The sequence below is a fragment of the Myxocyprinus asiaticus genome, chromosome 20, assembly GCF_019703515.2.
Source record: "Myxocyprinus asiaticus isolate MX2 ecotype Aquarium Trade chromosome 20, UBuf_Myxa_2, whole genome shotgun sequence".
NCBI lineage: Eukaryota > Metazoa > Chordata > Actinopteri > Cypriniformes > Catostomidae > Myxocyprinus > Myxocyprinus asiaticus.
In genome coordinates this window covers 25800504-25822072 of record NC_059363.1, presented here as the reverse complement: position 1 = coordinate 25822072, position 21569 = coordinate 25800504, and the positions used below count along the sequence as shown (strand labels likewise).

The following is a 21569-nucleotide window of genomic DNA, read 5'->3' as shown; positions in this document are numbered from 1 at the left end:
GCCTTGCCTGTAGGCAAGGCCTTAATTACCTCGCCAAGCTCCTCCAAGGTTATCTCAGAATCAAGATCATTTGTTTTGCTCAATCGTCAGTTTAGGGAGTTCTAATGGTTCCACAAAGTTTCTAATATCTTCATCAGTAGACGAAGATGTGGAACTATAGAGATCAAGATAGAATTCTTTAAAAGCATTATTAATATCAATGGCTGAGGTAAAAATTTCACCACCAGCAGATTTCACTGAGGGAATGGTAGAAAAAGACTCTCTCTGCTTTATATATATAGTCAAAAGCTTCCCTGCTTTGTCCCCCGACTCAAAGTATGACTGTCTTGCCCTGAATAGCCAAAACTCCACATTCTGCGACCAGAAAATGTTATATCTGTATTAAAATCGGGTCAATTCTCTGAGGCCATCAGACGACATTCGGCACTTCAGCTCTGCCTCGGCACTTTTAATATTCCCTTCCAACTCCATGGGTTCTCGTGCTTTGGATTTTTTGATGAATGAGGCATACTGTATGATCCAACCCCTAAGAACTGCCTTAAGTGCCTCCGAAGCCACAACCACAGAGGATACTGAGGACCAGTTGGTCTCCATATACACATTGATTTCAGTCTTTAACATTTGTTGGAAATCAGGATTTTGCAAAAGGGATAAATTAAAGCTCCAACTATATGATTTATTTTTCTCCATATGTGGCAACACATCTAAAGACACCAGGGCATGATCTGAGACTAAGATGTTTCCAACTGAGCAATCAACAATAGATGAAATGAGGGACTCCCCTGCTCTTACTTGAGCCAGCACTAAAGAAAACATGCCCACCCCATATCCTCCCAAAATTTTCAGCTTCCTGCGGGGAAAGATGCATTTCTTGAAGAAACACAATATCATATTTCTTTCGTTTAAGAAAAGAAATAACCTTCCTTCTTTTTATGGGGTGCCCCAACCCATTTACATTCCACGTGGAGAGAGACAGTACACTCATATTAACATTTGACATATGAGAAAAAAATGGATTGTCAAAAATAAAATTATAAAGACCGCGTCCATCCCTCTAAACTCAAACAGTCCATGTACAACTACGAGAACCCCCGCGACAAATTTGCCATCGGATTGCTCAAGTCCGGTGTTTCTATACAAATTTTGTGAGACAGAATTACATAACAGAAGAAAATCTATAAAACAAACTCCAGCCAATAAGCAGAATAAACACAAAAACGTGTAGAATCATCCGCATACTGTCCCGAAGGTCTGCAATTAGTTTTTATTAATTTAGAATGTTTAACTATAGGTAGATTGATTCAACTTCAATTATCAAGATGTGTATTTGTGTAGCAAACTATATAAACTATATAATATCAAGACATTAAAAGTCATATAAATTACGTTTATTAAAAATAATAATATTCCAAATTAACAATTAGAACAAAGGGATAGTTCACCCAAAAATGAAAACTCTCTCATAAATTCCTCACCCTCATGCCATCCCAGATGTGTATGACTTCTTCTGCAGCACACAAATTAAGATTTATTAGAAGAATATTTCAGCTCTGTAGGACAATGCAAGTGAATGGTGACTAAAACTCAGAAGCTCCAAAGTATCACACAAGTCAGCATAATAGTACTCCATTAGACTCCCGTGGTTAAATCAATGTCTTCAGAAGTGATTCGATAGATGTGGGTGAGAAAGAGATCAATGTTTAAGTCTTTCTTTTCTTTTTCTTTACTAAAGTGAAAATTAACGTGTAGATTTACAGTGGAAAAATTACTAAAATATTTCTGTTTCTAGGAATATGGTAAGAAATAATTGTTTTTATATTTCTTAGCTTACAGAAAAGTGAGAAATACACTGTCAACTGTGAATTAAAAATGTTGTTTTCCAACCTTGCTGTCTTAAAATTATAATAATGCAGCTGTCTCCATCATTAAATCAATTCAAGTTCTGCTTTAAATTGAATAAAATTACCTTAAAATATTTTCAGTTCCAAGGGTGGCTATGTGCTTACCATGAATTCACTTTACTTAGCAATATTGCAGTCAGGTCTTTGACAAGAAAACATATCTACGTTACTGCTGCCTGGCTTCAAATTTAAGCTTCCTGCCCTATGGAAATGAACAACTGTTTAATTTCACTTTTACAAATACTTTTTTCAGATAAATGGGTGATTCTGTAACTACAGGCACTTGACCTGATTTTTTATTTTTTTTCAGTATAAAAATAAAAATTTCCATACGGCCAAACTGAATTTCTTAACATTTCATCTCTATGCAATAATGTATTTCTTTTCCACAGCATTCTCAGAGAAATCGGAAATAGTTAATTACAAAAAATACATATTCTCTCATGGGAAGTGGTGGTTACCTTGATATTTTATATTCTAATATTTGGCATATGAAACCATAGATGTGGGAGCCAGGCAAAATCAGTTTGTCAAACCCCCCCCCCCCCAACCCCCCCAAAAAAAACATCTGATTCATATCACTCATTATTGTTCAGGACCAAGTGATATGTCACATATAACTAACTATTTTCTTTCCAGTACATTTATTCAGCCATTTACTTTTAATAAAAAGAAAAACACAAATAGTTTTTCTACTGTCGGAACGACAAAGTGTCAGAAGTTGTAGAATCGATAACCATCCAATCAGAAGGCGTCGTCAAGCTGGTGACGTAAAGACAACTTTCGTCCAATCATTTGACGTCTAAATATATCAATCACAGGAGTTGCCGGAATACGGGTGGGGAAAAAAAAATAACGTGTTGCAAAATAATGCGTTGAAGTCCACTTCACTTGACAAAATTTGTTAATTTGAAATACCCTGCAACGTCATCAAACACAGACAGCACTTGAGTCGCGCTGATCACGGGGTTCAAGAAAGATGACAATATTCTCGTGTAAAAACATATAAATATACAATAAATAACCTTATATATATATATATATATATATATAAATGAATATAATACATCAATGTGTATTGTTATAAAACTTGTATTGTTATATATTTAAATTAACATATTTCTCTAGGCTAGACTTTCTCTTGACTGTTGTAGTTTAATATAAAAATAAATGTTATGTAGTTATTTTATAATGTGTGTGTTTTCTTAAATGTTATATGACCAATTGTCATGATAATGGATGTAACGGTCGCATCTCGTGCACTTTATACTCACGCACAACCACATAGAAAGTACACCTGAGTTAAATTAAGCTTAATTAAAACGCCAGTGTTTCAAACCCTGTTTGTTTATTTGATTTTAGCGATTATTTTAGACAAACTATGTCATTACTCTGCTGGTTCACAATGATTTAGCAGTTTTTCGCAAAATTTCCCTCTACACTTCCTGTGAAGTGATGTATTGATGTTCACTTATTCCCTATGCCGTTTGGAGTGCCCTTCCAACTGAACTTAAACGCCCCCTTCGGATTGGAATCTCCCTTAAGATGGCCGAATACCGTGTGAAGTCCACTTCGGAGGACCCTAACGGTCGATTGGAATACACCTAAGGTATACTATTTCCAAAGTCATTGTATGGTACAGCGCTCATGTGCCTGCGCATCATTGGCAGGGCTGCTGGAGGTCTGTGATTTTCTTTTGCCTTTAGATGGGGCAGCTGATCCATGATCGATAATGTGCTGCAGTAGGTCTTTACTCTCACTAGGTGGCAGGTTGTAGAAGAAGTACTGAGGTGCCATTTGAATGAACCTGTCACATGCAAACAGAAAAAAAAAAATCCACAAAAATCAGAATGCACTGAAGAACTGTTTCAAAATGCATCAGGAAAGGAAGAATAACATTATTTATATTATAAACATGAAATAAAGTGACCAAACGATCCAACCAAGACCGAGCAGGAATGAGTTTTCACAAACTGTCATGATCCCACTTTGTCTGCCCTGTTGTCTTTTTTGTCTGTAGGAGTATGTGCTGTGTATGAGCACATGGCTTAGTCTAATGTTTGTTTGCCATGTGCTCTCCCAACTCTGCCCCCTCGTTCCCTCTGGCCTCACCCCTAGTTTAGTCTTCATCACCTATTCCTCATGTGCTTTGTATACATTGTGTTCCCTTACCTCTTGTGTTTGTCGGATCGTTGCGTTTTCATTTATATTTCAGTCATCAGTTTATTATCGTGTTTTGTTCTTTTTGTTTCTCCCTCATGAGTGTTTTGTGTTTGCTGTGTTTATTTTGTTAATAAAGATTTATTTTTTGCATTCCTGCATTTCGGTCCCGCTTCCTGCAAATAACATGACACATATGGACATACGTGTTCTACGGCAAGCCTTGAGGGGATAAACACACATTCACACACATTTACAACGTAAAGTTACTCCATGAATCTATTACAATTGTTTATGCTCACGCAGTACTCCTTTTGTTATTTCTGCGATCTCCAAGTGACGGGGAATCAGAGAGAGAGAGAGTTGACATTAGATGGTATGTTTGTCACCCCTCCACCATTCTTAATTGTCAAGTGTGTCATACCTCCGATTGAAAAGAGCGAGATCTCAGCAAAACAGTCGGCAAGTGTGACACCATCGGCCAAAATCAAGTTGTTTTGATTCTGCTAGTGTGACCCTGGCTTAAGCTGATGAACTACTGCAAAATACTGCATCCACCCAATCAGTTTGAAAGAAGCTTTTGTTTTGGAGATATTGTAATGAAACTAAAAGAGTGAAGAATAATAAACTATTTTTTATTTTTTTTTAAGTAGTTTTTCAAAGAGTCTTTATTGTAGTATTGCAGTATCGTATTACTGTAATGCAGTGATTCTTTCATTTTGTTACATCTTCTAAATCCACAAAGCATAAATTGTTCCAAAGACGCTACTCACTCGTGTGCTGAGATCTGAGAGACAGTTCGGATGCAGTTGTTCTCTGACAGTGTGTGCTCATGGTACACAACCCACTCTGGCAGGTTCTTCTTGTGCATCTCGGTTCCATAGCGAGACAGTGGATGGACTTGAGCCACATGCTTATGGGTTAGCATGAAGTAATTCCCTGACCCATCAATGTCCTTTGCCACCTGGAATATGCCACATAGAGATTAAACAATGGGAAATGCATTAGGAAAGCATACAGACAGGGTTTTAGTAGTAAGGCCTTTTTAGAGCTTTGAACACACTTACAAAATGTAAATTGAACGATACCATTTACTAATCTTGCTTAATCATACATTTTACTATCCCAAGGCTATAATTTGAGAGAATTACTGCACAGATTTTCACTCGCTTGCATTAACGGTCTCATCTCATTGCATTTGAAAGAGAGATTGTTCCTTTTTAATCCTCTTTCTTACTCAGATTTAAGTTGAGAGACGCTTTGATCATTAGGGAGTTGCTCAAGTAACCATGCATGTTTCCAAAGTACGTATTGTCAAAATATTGTTGTTATTTCTGTATCCATACCTGCATGAAGAAGCCAGCAAGTAGTGCACGTTTGATGTTCAGGATGTTGCTTTTAGAGCCAAAGGCCGGAAGGGACACTGGCAACTCTAACCGTTTCAGAATTTCTGTTAGCTCAGAGCGTATCGCATCTGCTGTTTGAAGAGCAGCCAGACTGAGGAAATGATCTTCACACCAGCGTTCCACGCTACAGTCTGAGAGACAGAGCAGATATCTGCATTAGAATGGGTTCCACAATAAATGTGAAATTTTATAAACCCATAAATGAATTATTTGTTGTCTGACTCATTGGGACTGATATAAAAGTCTAAGTGAACCTTCTAGATTATTCCTAAAAAAAAGGTAAGCATATAAAGGTACTATTTTCCAACACAACCACATAATACATTTCCATGTTTTGTTTTCTAAAATATGGCTTTTATTTTCATATAGCATGTACTTTTAAATAAAGAATGTGAGTTGACGCCAGACTTAATATACAAAGTCGCATGTCTTCAGTATGTCCTCAAATTTTGACAGACACACTCATTGCTCTTCTACCCAGCCTCTTAAATGTTTGTATCCCCCAGGATACAAAATTATTTTTAGGGTTAAGTACAGTGCATTGATGCTTTGGCAAACTGATGGTGCAAGTAGACACTTTTGTCTGTTAGTCAATATATAAGGGTGAATTCAGGTAAATTGGGCCACTTTTTGCCATTCACCTCAATGACATAAAGTGGCCCAAATACCCAAATTCTCCCCCTTCTGTCTTGTTTGATTAACAATAATGACTTCATTAACATATAATTACAGAATATGCATATTAATTATATATGTTTATAGGTCACTTCTATTAATTGATTTGATGCACAAATTACACTCACATGGCCCTTTCTTAGCATATTTGAAGGCATTATAAATGTTTATAAGGGTGAAGTGGTCTCCCTCTGCATGCTGGAACCTCTGATGGCACAGTAAGGCTTTCTGTCTCAACTCCACTGGGGGTGTAAGGAAACAGCTCGGAGCTAAATAAGAAAGGAAAAAAAAAAGAAAAATATTTCAAATCAAAAATATGCACACAGAATCAGTGCCTGCAGAACTATTATAGCTGCAGGTTACCAAACAAATATAATTGAATTATTTCACAAATAAGACAGTAGCTCTCCCAGCTCCATTTAATACATTTTACCATATTTAAATACATTCTGCAGAATTCAACAATTTCCCCCACAAATCAGCACAGAAAATGCTAATAAATAAATAAGTAAATAAATAATCTGGGCCTTCATTATTGCTAATAATAACTGTTTAGTTTGAAGATATATACACTTAATAGCTAGTAATATGACATGACTTTCAAATATGACTAGACAGAGCAAATAATATTGAAATAACATAAATTAGGACTGTACATTTATTTTTAGTTCAATTAATGACATGACATGCCGATTAATTAATCGCAATTAATCACATATATAATTGTTTGCCAAGAAAGACTCCCTAATAACAATAATTCAATATATAATGATTAAATATATTTCAATAATTATAAATACAATATATTTTATAAATATAATTCAAAAACATGACAAGTAAACATTGATAAGAAAACACAAAAGTGGCTTTAGAAGGTAATATGTTGTTTATTTCAATATTAATGAACATAAGCCTATCATTGGCCTACATTCCACAGCAATCCATTTTGCAACTGAATTTGTCAATCTGTTCGAGACAGATTTATTATAAGGGCTTTTCTAAGGACAGGTCAATGTGCACGTGTCAGAGGGATGCTTTTGGAGCATCTTATGACATAAACATATCTCATGATCCCTGCATTCGGAATTGCGCTCTGTCCAGCTGTGTTTGAACGCAAGATCGTGTTCTTATCTTGCGTATCAAGCATGCCTGAGTGTGGTATATTCTCTACAGCTGCGTGTTGCCTATACAGCTCGAGTTTTGCCTACTGCCCCCTACTGAAAACAGGTGGTACTTCAAGCTTGTATTACTCGTATGGTAAGAATATTCCTTATTACGGTCTGGGGACATGATTAATTGTGTACCTTTTTTAACGCATTCTTTTTTATTTTTACATAATTAATCACACTGAATGAACCCCTTAAATCAACAGCCCTAATATAAATCTATTCAACATTTTTCAGATCAACCACTGGGCGCCACCATGATGATTCTGATTGCCCCTGAACTGTTTTCTGGTTCTGGTCTCTATAAGAAGTAACGTAAAGTATTAGTTGGAGTAAAAATAACTTCAAGCTCAACTTGTGCAGTTGTTGGCAGTCATAACAACTCAAAGTAGTTAACGACGACATGAAGCTACTGCTCACTCATAAACTTTGACTGTGAAAAGACGGTCATCGTAACTTTGTGAAGTATCGTCACCATGAAGTGACGTGCTTGGGGGAGGCAATTTTTGCAAATTTAATACTCTAAACATCACATTATCTGCCAAGAAAATTTGCAGATGCGAGTGAAAACACTGGAGACCGGAAAACAATACAAGCTTTCGTTATGAATCGTGGAACATTTCCACTGTCAGGAAAAAGGGTAGGTAAACCAAGTGAACTGCAAACCTGTAAAGGGATTACCTGTTAGCATTGCAGCGATGCTCAGCACTTCATTCACGCAGTCAAACTCGCAGGACGCAAGCAAAGTCTTAGCCATCTGTGGCTCCAGAGGAAACTCTGACATGATAATTCCAATCTCAGACAGATTCCCGTCATCATCCAATGCAGCAAGATAGTCAAGCTCCTCTAAAGCTTGCATAAGACCTTCTGGATCTACAGGGGAGTGAAATACATTTTATTCACTGCACTCAGTGCACACAGAGATGATCCACAGCAGGATTTGACTTGGGCACACAATCAACAAACTCAAATTTTCCAACAATGGCATTAATTTATTGTAGAAAAATAAAACAAATAGTTTTAATATCACAAAAATAAAGTATAGCAGAGGTTTTCAAATTGTGGGTCGTGACCCAAATAAGGGTTGCAGGTCTGTTCTGATAGGGCTGTGGACAGTACGGAACAAACAATGCTAAATTCAATAATAAAACGCAACATTTTATTATGGTAACACTTTTATAAATAGGCTAATCCATTTTTAAAAGGGAGGAAAAACACTTTAAAGTCCAATCAAACTCTAGGATCCTTTGGTGCAAATTCAACTGTCACTTGGAAAAAGCTAGACAAATTACAGATGAAGTCAGAAGTTTACATACACTTAGGTTGACGTCATTAAAACACATTTTTTACCCACTCCACAGATTTCATATTAGCAAACTATAGGCAAGTCATTTAAGACATCTACTTTGTGCATGACACAAGTAATTTTTCCAACAATTGTTTACAGACAGATTGTTTCACTTTTAATTGACTATATCACAATTCCAGTGGGTAAGAAGTTTACATACACTAAGTTAACTGTGCCTTTAAGCAGCTTGGAAAATTCCAGAAAATTATGTCAGTCCTTTAGACAATTAGCCAATCAGCTTCTGATAGGAGGTGTACTGAATTGGAGGTGTACCTGTGGATGTATTTTAAGGCCTAACTTCAAACTCAGTGCCTCTATGCTTGACATCATGGGAAAATCAAAAGAAATCAGCCAAGACCTCAGAAAACAAATTGTGGACCTCCACAAGTCTGGTTCATCCTTGGGAGCAATTTCCAAATGTCTGAAGGTACCACGCTCATCTGTACAAACAATAGTATGCAAGTATAAACACCATGGGACCACACAGCCATCATACTGCTCAGGAAGGAGATGCATTCTGTCTCCTAGAGATAAACGTAGTTTGGTGCGAAAAGTGCAAATCAATCCCAGAACAACAGCAAAGGACCTTGTGAAGATGTTGGAGGAAACCGGTAGACAAGTATCTATATCCACAGTAAAACAAGTCCTATATTGACATAACCTTAAAGGCTGCTCAGCAAGGAAGAAGCCACTGCTCCAAAACCGCCATAAAAAAGCCAGACTACAGTTTGCAAGTGCACATGGGTACAAAGATTTTACTTTTTGGAGAAATGTTCTCTGGTCTAATGAAACAAAAATTGAACTGTTTGGCCATAATGTCCATCGTTATGTTTGGAGGAAAAAGGGTGAGGCTTGCAAGCTGAAGAACACAATCCCAACCATGAAGCATAGGGGTGGCAGCATCATGTTGTGGGGGTGCTTTGCTGCAAGAGGGACTGGTGCACTTCACAAAATGGATGTCATCGTGAGGAAGGAAAATTATGTGGATATATTGAAGCAACATCTCAAGACATCAGCCAGGAAGTAAAAGCTTGGTTGTATACTTCCAAATTTGTGGCAAAATAGCTTAAGGACAACAAAGTAAAGGTATTGGAGTGGCCCTCACAAAGCCCTGACCTCAATCCGATATAGAAAATTTGTGGGCAGAACTGAAAAAGCATTTACGAGCAAGGAGGCCTACAAACCTGACTCAGTTACAGCAGTTCTGTCTGGAGGAATGGGCCAAAATTCCAGCAACTGATTGTGAGAAGCTTGTAGCAAGCTACCCAAAATGTTTGACCCAAGTTAAACAATTTAAAGGCAATGCTACCAAATACTAACAAAGTGTATGTAAACCTCTGACCCACTGGGAATGTGATGAAAGAAATAAAAGCTGAAATAAATCATTCTCTCTACTATTATTCTTACATCTCACATTCTTAAAATAAAGTAGTGATCCTAACTAACCTAATACAAGGAATGTTTTCTACGATTAAATGTCAGGAATTGTGAAAAACTGAGTTTAAATGTATTTGGCTAAGGTGTTTGTAAACTTCTTACTTCAACTGTAAGTAGATTGACATGAACAAAACTACACAAAACTACTCTTGATTTGTGCCCAACCACAATGTATTTTGTACAGTGAAATAATTGACTTCAAAATAATGATACATAAATAATAATAATATATTTCAATACAGTTATGTACTGTGACAGTACAGGCACTACTATGTTGCAGTAAACAGACAATACGCACTCGGTAATCTGTAGTCGTATCTGAGGCTTCACAATAAAAGTGCCTTACATAATTTCTCTAGTCCATCATTATTTTAAGTTCATCACACCATGTTACTTTCACAGAAATTCTGTTGTCGTAGCACCACTAATGATGTGCCTACTCATCTGACTGGAGGGTGTTATGGAAGCAGGTTATCTCTAGAACAATGAGCCCAGTCAGAGTGCTGTCGGCTCAGCTAAAGCATGGCTCACCACCTCTTAATACCAGCAGCACACAGGACAGGCCCATCTGCACCACTATTGTGAGCCAAGAGAACCGGGTTGATCCCAGATTTGCTTGGCTGCTGTAAACAGCCGATTTTGAACAGCATGTTTGTGTTCAGGTCTCTCAAAGATGGACTTCTTACTGTAGATTCATAGTCCAAGTGTTTGAATGATTTTTGTCCTGCACCGTTTGTGCTACGTGCATGAATGATACCTCAAATAATGTGGCTAGTTAAAGAGAGGAGTGAATTCATCGGGTTAATACCTGGTAAACGGGCAAACAAATTCCCATACATTGGGTACATTTGGGCACCAAAAAATTACTTGGAGACTTGGGTGGGCTTTTTAACTTGGGCCAGTAAGCAACCACCAAGCAAGCAACCAGAATACCCTAGCAACCACCTAGCAACACCTTAGCAACCACCCAGGAAACCCTTGAAAATGCATAGCAACATGCTTAAAACAATTCAGAAGACCCCAGCAATGGCATCGTGACACCCTGGCAAACATCCTAGCATAGTGGCCACGAGTTTTGCACAGGTAAGCACCACTCTCATTTTCTTGTAAACATCTTTTACATGTAAAGAAAATTGATCATAAAGGAAGTATCTCACCTGGTCTGTCAATGAAGTCGCAGTGACTCAGGCCAGCAATTTCCATGCGTTTTAGGAAGAGCACTGTGGAAGCGATGTCAGATTCAAGAATGTGAGGGACACTCTCGGCAGGAAGAGGCGTGTCCTCTTGATACAAACAGAAACACTTGCCTGTGGAAAAGGAACAACTTGGAAAACAAAGCCAAATTCTACAGGACAAGGTTCTGCACAAAACAGTGGCAAATATCCAGCAGTTAACATTAACATAAAGGTATGTGGCAACACTTTTCTAATCCCAATCCCTGCTGGTCTCCCAGCATGACCAGCTAAGTGCCCAAAACCCCTCTAAAACAGCAAACCAGACCTGCCCAACCAGGCTGAGAGACTGGCAAACCAGCATAGGCTGGTTTAAGATGTTTTTTTTTTTTTTTGCAGAGATTTGATTGGTATCTACCAAGATGTGAAGATCAAATAAAATGACAAGTCTTTGCATATTACTCCTTTCGCTTGTTACAGCTGAATAATCTGTTTGATTTCTCACTATTTAAAAATCTCTTATTGAGTATTCAGCTTTTCAGAGAGCAAAATGTGCTCACCTGTTGGCCCTGCAAGCTGTTTGCGGCTCTCTGCTTGACTCTTGCTGATTGATCGAATTACAATTGAGTTGGCTCTGATTCTAGGGTTGTACACCTGTCACGATGAAACATCACATTCAAGCACACCGATCACAATGCATACGTAACATAGAGCTCATAACAAATACATCCATATGGGAGCAGTCTACATAACTGAACAGACAAAAGCCAAATATATAATTAATACATACATATCTTTTTTGCACTCCAGCATCAATCACAAAGCGAATGCTGTGAAAGACCCAGAACAGGTCCTCACTGGGGCTGCAAGAGAGGAAGACCCTCCTGCTCTTGCTCTCCTGAGAGATTACAGAGAGACTGTCTCCTTGCTGAGGGCACAGAGACACAGGCACCAGCTCACCATGAGAGAATGCGAGATTGGCACCCTCTCTCCGCAAAATGGCATGGGCACATTCAATCTCCTTGGAAAATAAAAAGAGAAAGACAAGTTTCTATTACCATGGAAATGGGACGTTTTTCAATTCAATGCTAGATTCCCTGAAGGAAGGACATTTATGTGACATAAAACTAAGGCACCATTTAAATAATTATCAGCCCTTTGCCTGGGCCCCCAGAGGTTGAGATCAAATTTATAACACAAAAATTACTCAGTGGAGATTTTAAACCCTAACGATGATCACAAACATGTGCCCTTTAGTCTAAATCTGTGAGTGCTCTACTGCCTTTTATTTTGAAGTTGTAAAATGGTTTTTGGTGAGTTCTCTCCATGAGCCATCCTTTGTGACAATGTAAAAGGAAACTTTAATGTAAGGTTTTCCTGAAGGTGTAACCTTCAGAATTCATTACCAACTAATTCATATATATACAATAAACTATATATTTATAATAAATCTTTTTAATAAAATAATAATTTTTATAAAAATTATAAATAGAAATCATAATTAAATAATACTAAATTGTTATTATTTTAAATTGTATTTATTAATATAATAATATTTATTGTAATTTATGAAATTATATTACAATTAAATGATAATAAATAATTATATAATATATATTTAATAATTAAACCTGGGTGCGATTAGAAGAAATGACCAAGAAATCTCCTAATGCACATCATTTTAGGGAGGCGAATCATTTGACATTTTTTGTGATTGAACAAATATGGTGTCCTCGCAGTGTCACGGTCCTGTCACACTGCCAGTCTGGGTTTTTGTCTGACGGGACCAGTCCCATGTCTGTCTTGTGTTTCGTTTTCTATCTTTGTGTGAGAGCACCGTTTCGGTTGTATTCCCTGCCGTGCGCTCTTCGGTCTGTCTTGTTTCATGTGGGGAGCATGGTGTCTGGGTCCTGACTTCCTGTCTGGTTCGGTTTCGGTCTGTGTCGGGATCCGGACACTCATGCTCCATGTCTGTCTGTTACTGACCTGGGTGCATCACGCTTATTTCATCTTGGCAGCATGCACTCGCATCAGTAGTTTATGTCTGTCTCTCGCGAACACGGGTGCACGTCGCGCTTGCGTTGTGCGCCCGGGTCACGAGCTGTCTTTACGTTGTGCTGAGGTTCGGTCACTTTGGTCTGCGATTTCGGGTTTGTGTGTGGCCGAATTCTCACACAGGTGTCCTGTCTTGTTTTTGTCACCTGCTGCATACATTGCGTGGCGTTTGCCTCGCAATGCACGCTCAGGTTTCATTTAGTTTGAGAATGCGTGGCATCGTTTTGTTTGGCGTTGCTACGCATTCTCTAATCTTGTTTGTCGGTTGGCATGGGCGTATATTGCCTTATTGTCTTGGCGATGTGCGCTCATGCCATTTGGGTGTTTTGTTGTCTTGTGAGAGCACGTGGATTTGTTTTGTTTCCGTATCGCCACATGTCTCTCTTTCTTGCGTCATACCCCGTCTCCTTGTTTGCTTATTATTAGTTAATTTGCTTCACCTGTCCCCTGTTAACCTGTTTGATTTCTCTCCCTGTTTTAGCCTGCTTGTGTGTGCTGTTCAGTGCCATTTCGTCTTGTTTCCAGTCTTGTGTTTCCGGTCGGTCTTGCTTCCAGTCCCCAGTCCTGTTTGGTCCAGTTGGTCCTAATTCCCCTTTACCCTCTGCCCCAGCCCTGGATTATATTTCCTTTGTTTTTTTCCCTTCAGGGTAGTTTGTTTATTGTTTTTCCCCCTTGTGGGAGTTAGAGCTTCTTCCCTTTATTTTTTGTATTTATTAAATTCCCTATTTTTTAACTCTGCATTTGGGTCCTGCCTCTAATCCGTGACACGCAGAAGACAGAATTTAAAACATATGCTTTTGCAGAGGGAATGTAGATGGATTTTTCATTTAAAATGTTTGTATCCTCTGGGTATGAATCAAGATCTTTCTTTGAGTTGTTTTCTTAAGACTGAAACTCTGTGATTTATCAAATTTCTCCTTAACTGTTCTTCCATATTTTATGTCTTTACACTGATTTGTCCACAAAGTCTATTGTTGTGTGTGTGTATATATATATATATATATATCACTGTTTATACTTAGTAAAAAAAAAAAAAAAAAGATTTTTGATTTACAAGCTACGCCATTTTGGATGTTTATAACTACGTCTTTTTGACTTTTGACTTTGTTGTATAATATTACAATATTTACGGTAAATGCTTGTACTATTAATGACTGCAGGTAATAATTAAATGTAAAGATTCAGAATGTAAATATAAAGCATAATGTATATAAACAATATAAAATATAAAACATTACAAAACACACAAAATATCATCAATTATAATAGGGAAAAGTCCAGCACTACTGTATCTCATCCATGAAAGTCTAAAAGTCTCTTACTTGCTCAGTTGCCAGAAATGTCACAATGTCGCCATGGTCTTGATTCTGATGTATTTCAAGAGCCAGTCTTATAGCAGAGCAGAGATAATCTTTCACACCTCCTCTCCCACTACCGTACACCACATCACACAGCTGAGGCCCTTCCAGTCGGATCTGAGAAACAATTCCATAGTGTTGCAGCAGTTTCTCTGCAGAGTGAGGGGCAGTGAGGATGACCAGTCGAAGTTCTGGCCGTGTGAGGAGCACATCTTTGAGCAATCCGAGGAGCAGTTCTGTGCTGACCGTGCGCTCCTGGGCCTGATCGATGACCACCACACCATACTGCTCCAAGAGAGGGTCCGACATCATCTCACGAAGCAAAACATCATCTGTGCAGTATCTGCAAAAAACATTTCACCAAAAATTTCAATTCCTGTCATTATTTACTCACCATTATGTCGTTCTAAAACCTTATGACTTTATTTATTCCGTGGAACACAAAATATCCTGGCCTCTCTTTTTTCTTATAATGAGAGTGAAAGGCAGACCTGGCCATCAAGCTCCACAATAAAAGCACAATAAAAGTGGTCCATACAATATGTGAGCAATATTCCAAGGCTTCTACGGTATCTTTGCGTGAGCAAGAGAGAAATTTTAAAGGTTTTTATAATTTTGGACCATGTCAGCCCCATTCACTTTCATTATTTGATAAAGAACAGTGTAATTATTTTGCTAAACATCTCCTTTGCGTTTCACGGAAGAAAGAGACATATGCTGGTTTGTAATGGCATGACTGTGAGTAAATTATGACTATGATTATGATTTTTTATTTTTGGGTGAATTAGCCCTTTAAATGAAATTAAAATGCCATTCTTCCATACTTCATTTAAAGGAAAAGTTACCCAAAAATTAAAACTGTCTCATAATTTACTCACCCTCATGCCATCCCAGATGTGTATGATTTTCTTTCTTCTGCAGAACACAGACGAAAATTTACAAGAAGACTGCTGTATCTCAGATCTGTAGGTCCATACAACGTAAGTGAATGTGTACTGAAATTTTGAAGCTCCTAAAGCACATAAAGGCAACATAAAAGTAATCCATATGACTCCAGTGATTAAATCCATATCTTCAGAAGCTATATAAATGTGGGTGAGAAACAGATCAATATTAAAGTCCTATTTTTAGTATAAATCTCCACTTTTACATTGTTCTTATGTTTTTGGCGATTCACATTCTTCATGCATATCGCCACCTACTGGGCAGGGAGATCATATTGCTTCTGAAAACATAGATTTAACCAGTGGATTACTTTTGTGCTGCCTTCATGTGCTTTTTGGAGCTTCAAAATATTGGTACCCATGCAATTGCATTGTATGGACCTACAGAGCTGAAATATTCTTCTACAAATATTTTTTTGTTAAGCAGACAAAAAAGTCAAACACATCTGGGATGGCATGAGGGTGAGAAAATAATGAGAGTATTTTCATTTTTTGGTGAACTATTCCTTTAACAATCTACAAACATCTAACATAAATAACGAGCTAAGTGGAAACAAGCAGAGGTGATTGGATGATAATTTACTCTGGGAATTGCCAGTGTTGTCATTAAGTCAGGCCCTCTCAGCTGTTCTAATCACTGTTCTGGGTCTTTGTTCACCAGACTGACTTATGGCCACTCTGAAAGCTGTGATAAAGCATATGGGCAGCACTGATTCATGGCAACTGCCATGGAGACCCTCAGACCAAACCCCCCTCAACTTTTTGTTAGCTTTTTATATTGTTTAGAGGGACAGGCACCCATGAAAAGGAGACACATGTGTGGTGATATTAAAGGGGGAGGGGCAGGTTATGAAACAGAGTGAAAAAAGTGTTCCTGTTCCGGCCAATTGAACAAATACAGTAATATTGCACAATGATTTTGTTATTGGCCAATTTTAAGCATATCATACACACACCTCAATACAGTGTCAGCGGAGTAGCAAGTCTGAAGTGGGATGCTATATCCAACCTCATGACCGATGTTCACGTCCATCTCATCAGCCACACGAAGGGCCAGTTCCACCGTGCTCTGCTGATGAATCTGAGTGCACACTACCATACCATTCTGATACTGCGCAGAGAGGCAAAACTCTGCAGACCACTGAGGGATCTAAATAAGGATTAAGACAGAAAACAACATGCTATAAGTTTACTCACAAATAAATTACTTACAAATAAGGTACACTAAAAAAATGTCTTTTTTTTTAAATCCTAAAAAAAAAGTTCACATGGTAACATCTACATTAACGAGTTTTATTAAAGTCAAAAATATTATTTAACATTACTGAATCAACCTGAATTCAGTTAACCTAATTAGGTTAAAAAACAAAACAAATTTAAAGATCAGGTAGAAATAGCTCCGTAAGGTAACAATTGTAGGTTACCACTTTTTACAGTGTATATTATCCTGGGGGATACAAACATTTAAGAGGCTGGGGAGAGGAGCAATGAGTCTGTCAAATTTTTGTGAAAAATATTGAAAAGGGGGTCCATGCAAATACTGAGGATATGTGACTTTGTATAAAAAGTCTGGCATCAATTAACAATCTTAATCTAATATTAAAAAGGCAGCAAAGGCAAACACTCCAATCTTTTCAACGTAATTTTCATGATTTCTACAAGCTAAGAAATTCCAAATAAAAGCACTATTTTTGAGGGGGAAAAAACATGGAAATGTACTATGTGGGTCCTTAGGTACCTTTATATGCGTGCCCTTTTTAAGATTAAGTAGACTACCTAAGATGGATGCATTGTATCACAATCCGGTTACTTAATGATGCAATGCATAAAAGTTAATGTGTCTTAAAGTGATCAGCTGAATTCAGTTTAACAATCATTTCTATTCAATTAAGTACAAAATTCAGTTAAATGTCAGAGACTTGTAAGGGGAATAAAATGTAATACCTTTGGACATCTGGTTATGTAAAAGTTACATGTAATCTTTAAAAAGACTATATAGTATTAAAAAGTGATTAAAAAGTTATATTAATTGATTATAACTGTATAATGTTATTCTTTTTATTTTTGTATTAATTAATACATAATATGCTCCTTAATAATATGTCGACCTATCATTACAGTAATTTATATCCAAATTAATTCATATACATTATAATTTTATAGTAAATGTATATAGATTGAGGTACAATCTTTACATTTTATGAACAAGAACATATATTATCCAGAAACTGACCTGAGTGCTTTGTCCTGTTTTAGCAGTGCCAGTCACTATCACAGTCTGGCTGTTCAGCAGACTGTCCATAAACTCGCATTTCGCTCCCCACACCGGCAGACCTTTTCTTTCGCTCAGTAGTTTGTAGTATCTTGAGGAAAAAGGGAGCCCATCAAACGGATTGAGCTCTAGCAGATCGTCCGAATCAATATCTTGAGTTTGGGCGGTTTCAGAGAGTTTCTCCACATCTGTTGATAACTCCATTGCCTTCCTTATACAGCCTTCTCTTCGACTGTAAAAATATGTTCAACTGAATTTGACTGCATCTACTAATTGTGTGACATAAATTAGTCTTAAAATGGTTACCTCCAATTTTAGGGACCAGCGAGCGCCTTTATGTCATCGGCTGTCCCGCTCTAAATCAGTGGAGAGAAGAGAGCAGCGGCAGAGATTTGCAGCGGTCATGTGGTCATTTAATCCCGTCACAACAGAGCCCCAACTGATGAGAGAGAGTACAGCATAAAACTAAAACGGATTATCAATGCATAGTCTGCGTAGCCATACATCGCTCTCCTATTAAAACTAATGCAATACTCCCAATTAGGACACTTTAGAAGCTCGCGTGTCGTGCAACTGAAAGAAAAGTGAAATGATTCAACGGTTGCGCGCACTGCCGCGCCACTGCTGTCACCATGGCAACAGTAAAGTTTGCGGCATCAGACGTGTGAGAGAGAATGTGACAAAAACACACAGCAGCACACTCTGACTTATATCTTTACAAGCTATCATCCTCTGTGTGGGGAATTTCTCTTATCTCTATAACTTAATACACAGGAGACAACGATGAACACATGTAAGTGAACTGTTTTATTGTAATTCTGTTGTTTATTTGAGAAACATTTTTGTTGTAAACTGGAAAAAGAAACGCTAGACTGTTACACTGATAATAAATGGATACGATAATTTGGCTCAAATATATATTGTTCTCATTCAAAAGAAAAATAATGAGTAACACTTTACAATGTTACATTCGTTAACATCAGTTAACGCATTAGGTATCATGAAAAATTTAATTATATATATATATATATATATATATATATATATATATATATATATATATATATATTTACAGCATTTAATAATCTTTGTTAATGTTAGTTAATAAAAATACAGCTGTTTATTTATTTTTTTTTTTATAAAAATACAACTAATGTTAACAAATGGGACCTTATTGTAAAGTGTTCCCAATCATGTGTAATAGAAGTGTTATAAAGGAAGAAAAACCAGCTTGACACTATGATGGTACCTTCCAGTAAAAGATGTGTACCTTTAATGGGGGTACAATAGTAATTTCTTTGTTACCCATGGTACAGAAAAGTTCTTTACGGTACAAACTTTAGGCTAATGGTACACATTTGTTTATTGCCTGAAATTACAATTATGTCCCATAACTCCTGTGACAAGTGTTTGTACCGTTTTCCGTGAGTGTGTGAATTGCTGATTCGCGTTTTGGCTCTATGAGTTTATTGTCAGGGTATTTAGTTACTACCAAAAAGCTTCAGTTATCCAAAATATAATACAGCACAATAGAAAGAAGAAAACTGCTGTCAGCTGTCTTGAAGTGGGGTAAAAAATGTATGAAACAATTTGTTCCAGACAAACCTTATTCAAAACAACAACATAAATCGTGTCATGCAACCTGTAAAATGTTCAGATAGGCCTACTACAACTAATATTCAAATGTCTTTATATATTTCTCTCTTATGTGATTAATATAATAAGTAAAACCCTTTATAGCATGACATTTTTTTTATACTGAGCCCTTAACCTAACAGAGAGCTGCATTTTCAATTGCCCTTGAATATGCTACATTATCAGGTCTATTTCTACAAAAATCAGCGGTGATTAAAAAGTCACTTAATTATGAATCCAGGTACAATCTTAGTTACTTAGTTATTCTTGGCGCATTGTTACATGATACTCACGACCTTTATTAAGATAAAAACCAATAGGCTGCAGTTTACCAATATGTCACACCTGAATAGCAAAATCAGGGTATGAGGATGCTGTTGTATCACTACATATTTACCAAAGAGTGTTTTGGGTTTCAAACCATGTCAAAAACTTTGTTATGGCTATGTTGAGTATAAATGAAAAACGAAATATGCCTAAAAGTGTTACTGTGTTCAAATCTCACTGTCTTTTAGGTTACAAAGTTTGATATTTTCGAATTTCAGGAAAACCAGGAGTGACCATACATGTTGTCATATAGGGACATGGGTTTCTTGTTTGTGATTTTGTGTAATAGTCTTATATCTACAACCAGAATAGCCTGTGTTACATAGCAATTCAATTAAATGCTGTATTTTAGGGTAAGCAATAGGCCTATCTGATGTTAAGTGTCTGTGCCTAAATTGACATTTATTTTCTCAATTCAATTTCTATACAGCTATGCAGACTCTATCTCTTGAGCTCCCTCAGCCACCTGTGATTGGTAAGGTCAGTCACCATAGTATTGAGCTGAGCTGGATTAATGAAGACAGAAAACGTCAAGATGGTCCCCCTGAATGCTGGACCAGCTTTTCTGTGGAGCAGATGGACACAAAAACAGACACATACAGAACCATTTACATGTGAGTTTTCTCACTCTGAAGATGTTTTTTTGAGTATTTGATTAAAGCAAAAATTTAAATAATATATAGTTAATTAGAGCTTATACAGATGTCATTACAGTAACTCTGACTAACCTATATCTTTCCTTGGGGGTTTGTGTCATTTATTTCCACACATATTGTGCACTTGCCAAATTAATTAGTTCAGAAAATGCTGTGACTGTATCAGCATTTGGGCATATGTGTTTATAGAGACCTCAATCTGTTTTAAATAACTGGTCTAAAGATGAGAGAAATGTGTTAGCCAATAATACAGTAAGATATATTTATTTAGAAACATACCGGGTAACAACTTATATTTTGGTATTTCATCACAGAGGGTATGGCACCCATCATATTGCAGAGGGACTGAAGCCCAGCACCTCTTACAGTTTCAGATTGAGAGTCACCAAACCCTCAGGGTTGGGCTGCCTCAGCCCAGCGGTGTCTGTCTTCACCACCCGTGAGCAAATCAGATTTTACCTTCAGTCAAAGACTTGACCTCAGATTTTCTTTGTATTAAATCTCATGCTCCTTTTTGTTATGGGTTGGAAAATATATTTTAGTAAACATTGATCATTTAGTTAATCACTTACAAGATGTATGTGGTTGATGTTCTGATGCTGTGGCTACAGGAGAGCCTTTCAGTGGGAGGAACCTCCACCAGGCTGTGAGCAGCGAAGATGTGAAGGGGCTGACCATAGTGCTGCAGTCTGGGTGAGGCGCATTGTCCATATGTAAGACCACAGAATCAAAATCAGTACGTTTACATGCACTTTAAAAGTTCCACTTTCAAAATAATTCGTTTTTTAAAAAGTATTGTAAACGCTTTAGTCCAGAGACTATTTAGCCGCAAATGGAGCACTTCTATTAAAATGAATGGAAGAAATTAGAACGCCCAATATGGCGAATGTGGAAACGTAAGTCCCACCTTACAGGTAAAAGAGCCAATCACCTTTTAGATACAGACCTCGCCTGTCAGTCAACTCGAGGATGCGCATGCGCATTAGCTGGACCAGCCTGACAAATAGCGTTTTTAAGCATGATCTAAGCTTAAGCACCACAATGCATAATATAATTG

The 21569-nt window shown here is 37.3% G+C and overlaps 2 protein-coding genes across 3 annotated transcripts; one reads left to right on the top strand and one right to left on the bottom strand.

Annotated features, from left to right (window-relative positions):
- Positions 1-482: 482 nt before the first annotated feature.
- dhx32b (DEAH (Asp-Glu-Ala-His) box polypeptide 32b) lies at positions 483-18256 on the bottom strand. 2 transcript variants are annotated; one of them, XM_051646113.1, is made up of 12 exons: positions 18201-18256; positions 17856-18126; positions 16579-16772; positions 14643-15021; positions 12056-12286; positions 11826-11919; positions 11251-11400; positions 7990-8181; positions 6271-6411; positions 5408-5598; positions 4835-5025; positions 483-3708 (listed from the first exon to the last, which is right to left on the bottom strand). In XM_051646113.1, exons 2-12 carry the CDS (start codon positions 18096-18098, stop codon positions 3528-3530), a joined length of 2187 nt encoding a protein of 728 aa, XP_051502073.1. In that variant the 5' UTR covers positions 18099-18126; positions 18201-18256; the 3' UTR covers positions 483-3527. The 2 variants fall into 2 exon arrangements, with proteins under 2 accessions (XP_051502073.1, XP_051502072.1); XM_051646112.1 differs by having other exon boundaries at positions 17856-18245.
- A 374-nt stretch (positions 18257-18630) lies between these two features.
- Positions 18631-21209, top strand: LOC127411089 (fibronectin type 3 and ankyrin repeat domains protein 1-like). The gene is made up of 4 exons (XM_051646461.1): positions 18631-18687; positions 20287-20470; positions 20827-20951; positions 21124-21209. Exons 1-4 carry the CDS (start codon positions 18678-18680, stop codon positions 21207-21209), a joined length of 405 nt encoding a protein of 134 aa, XP_051502421.1. The 5' UTR covers positions 18631-18677.
- Positions 21210-21569: the final 360 nt, after the last annotated feature.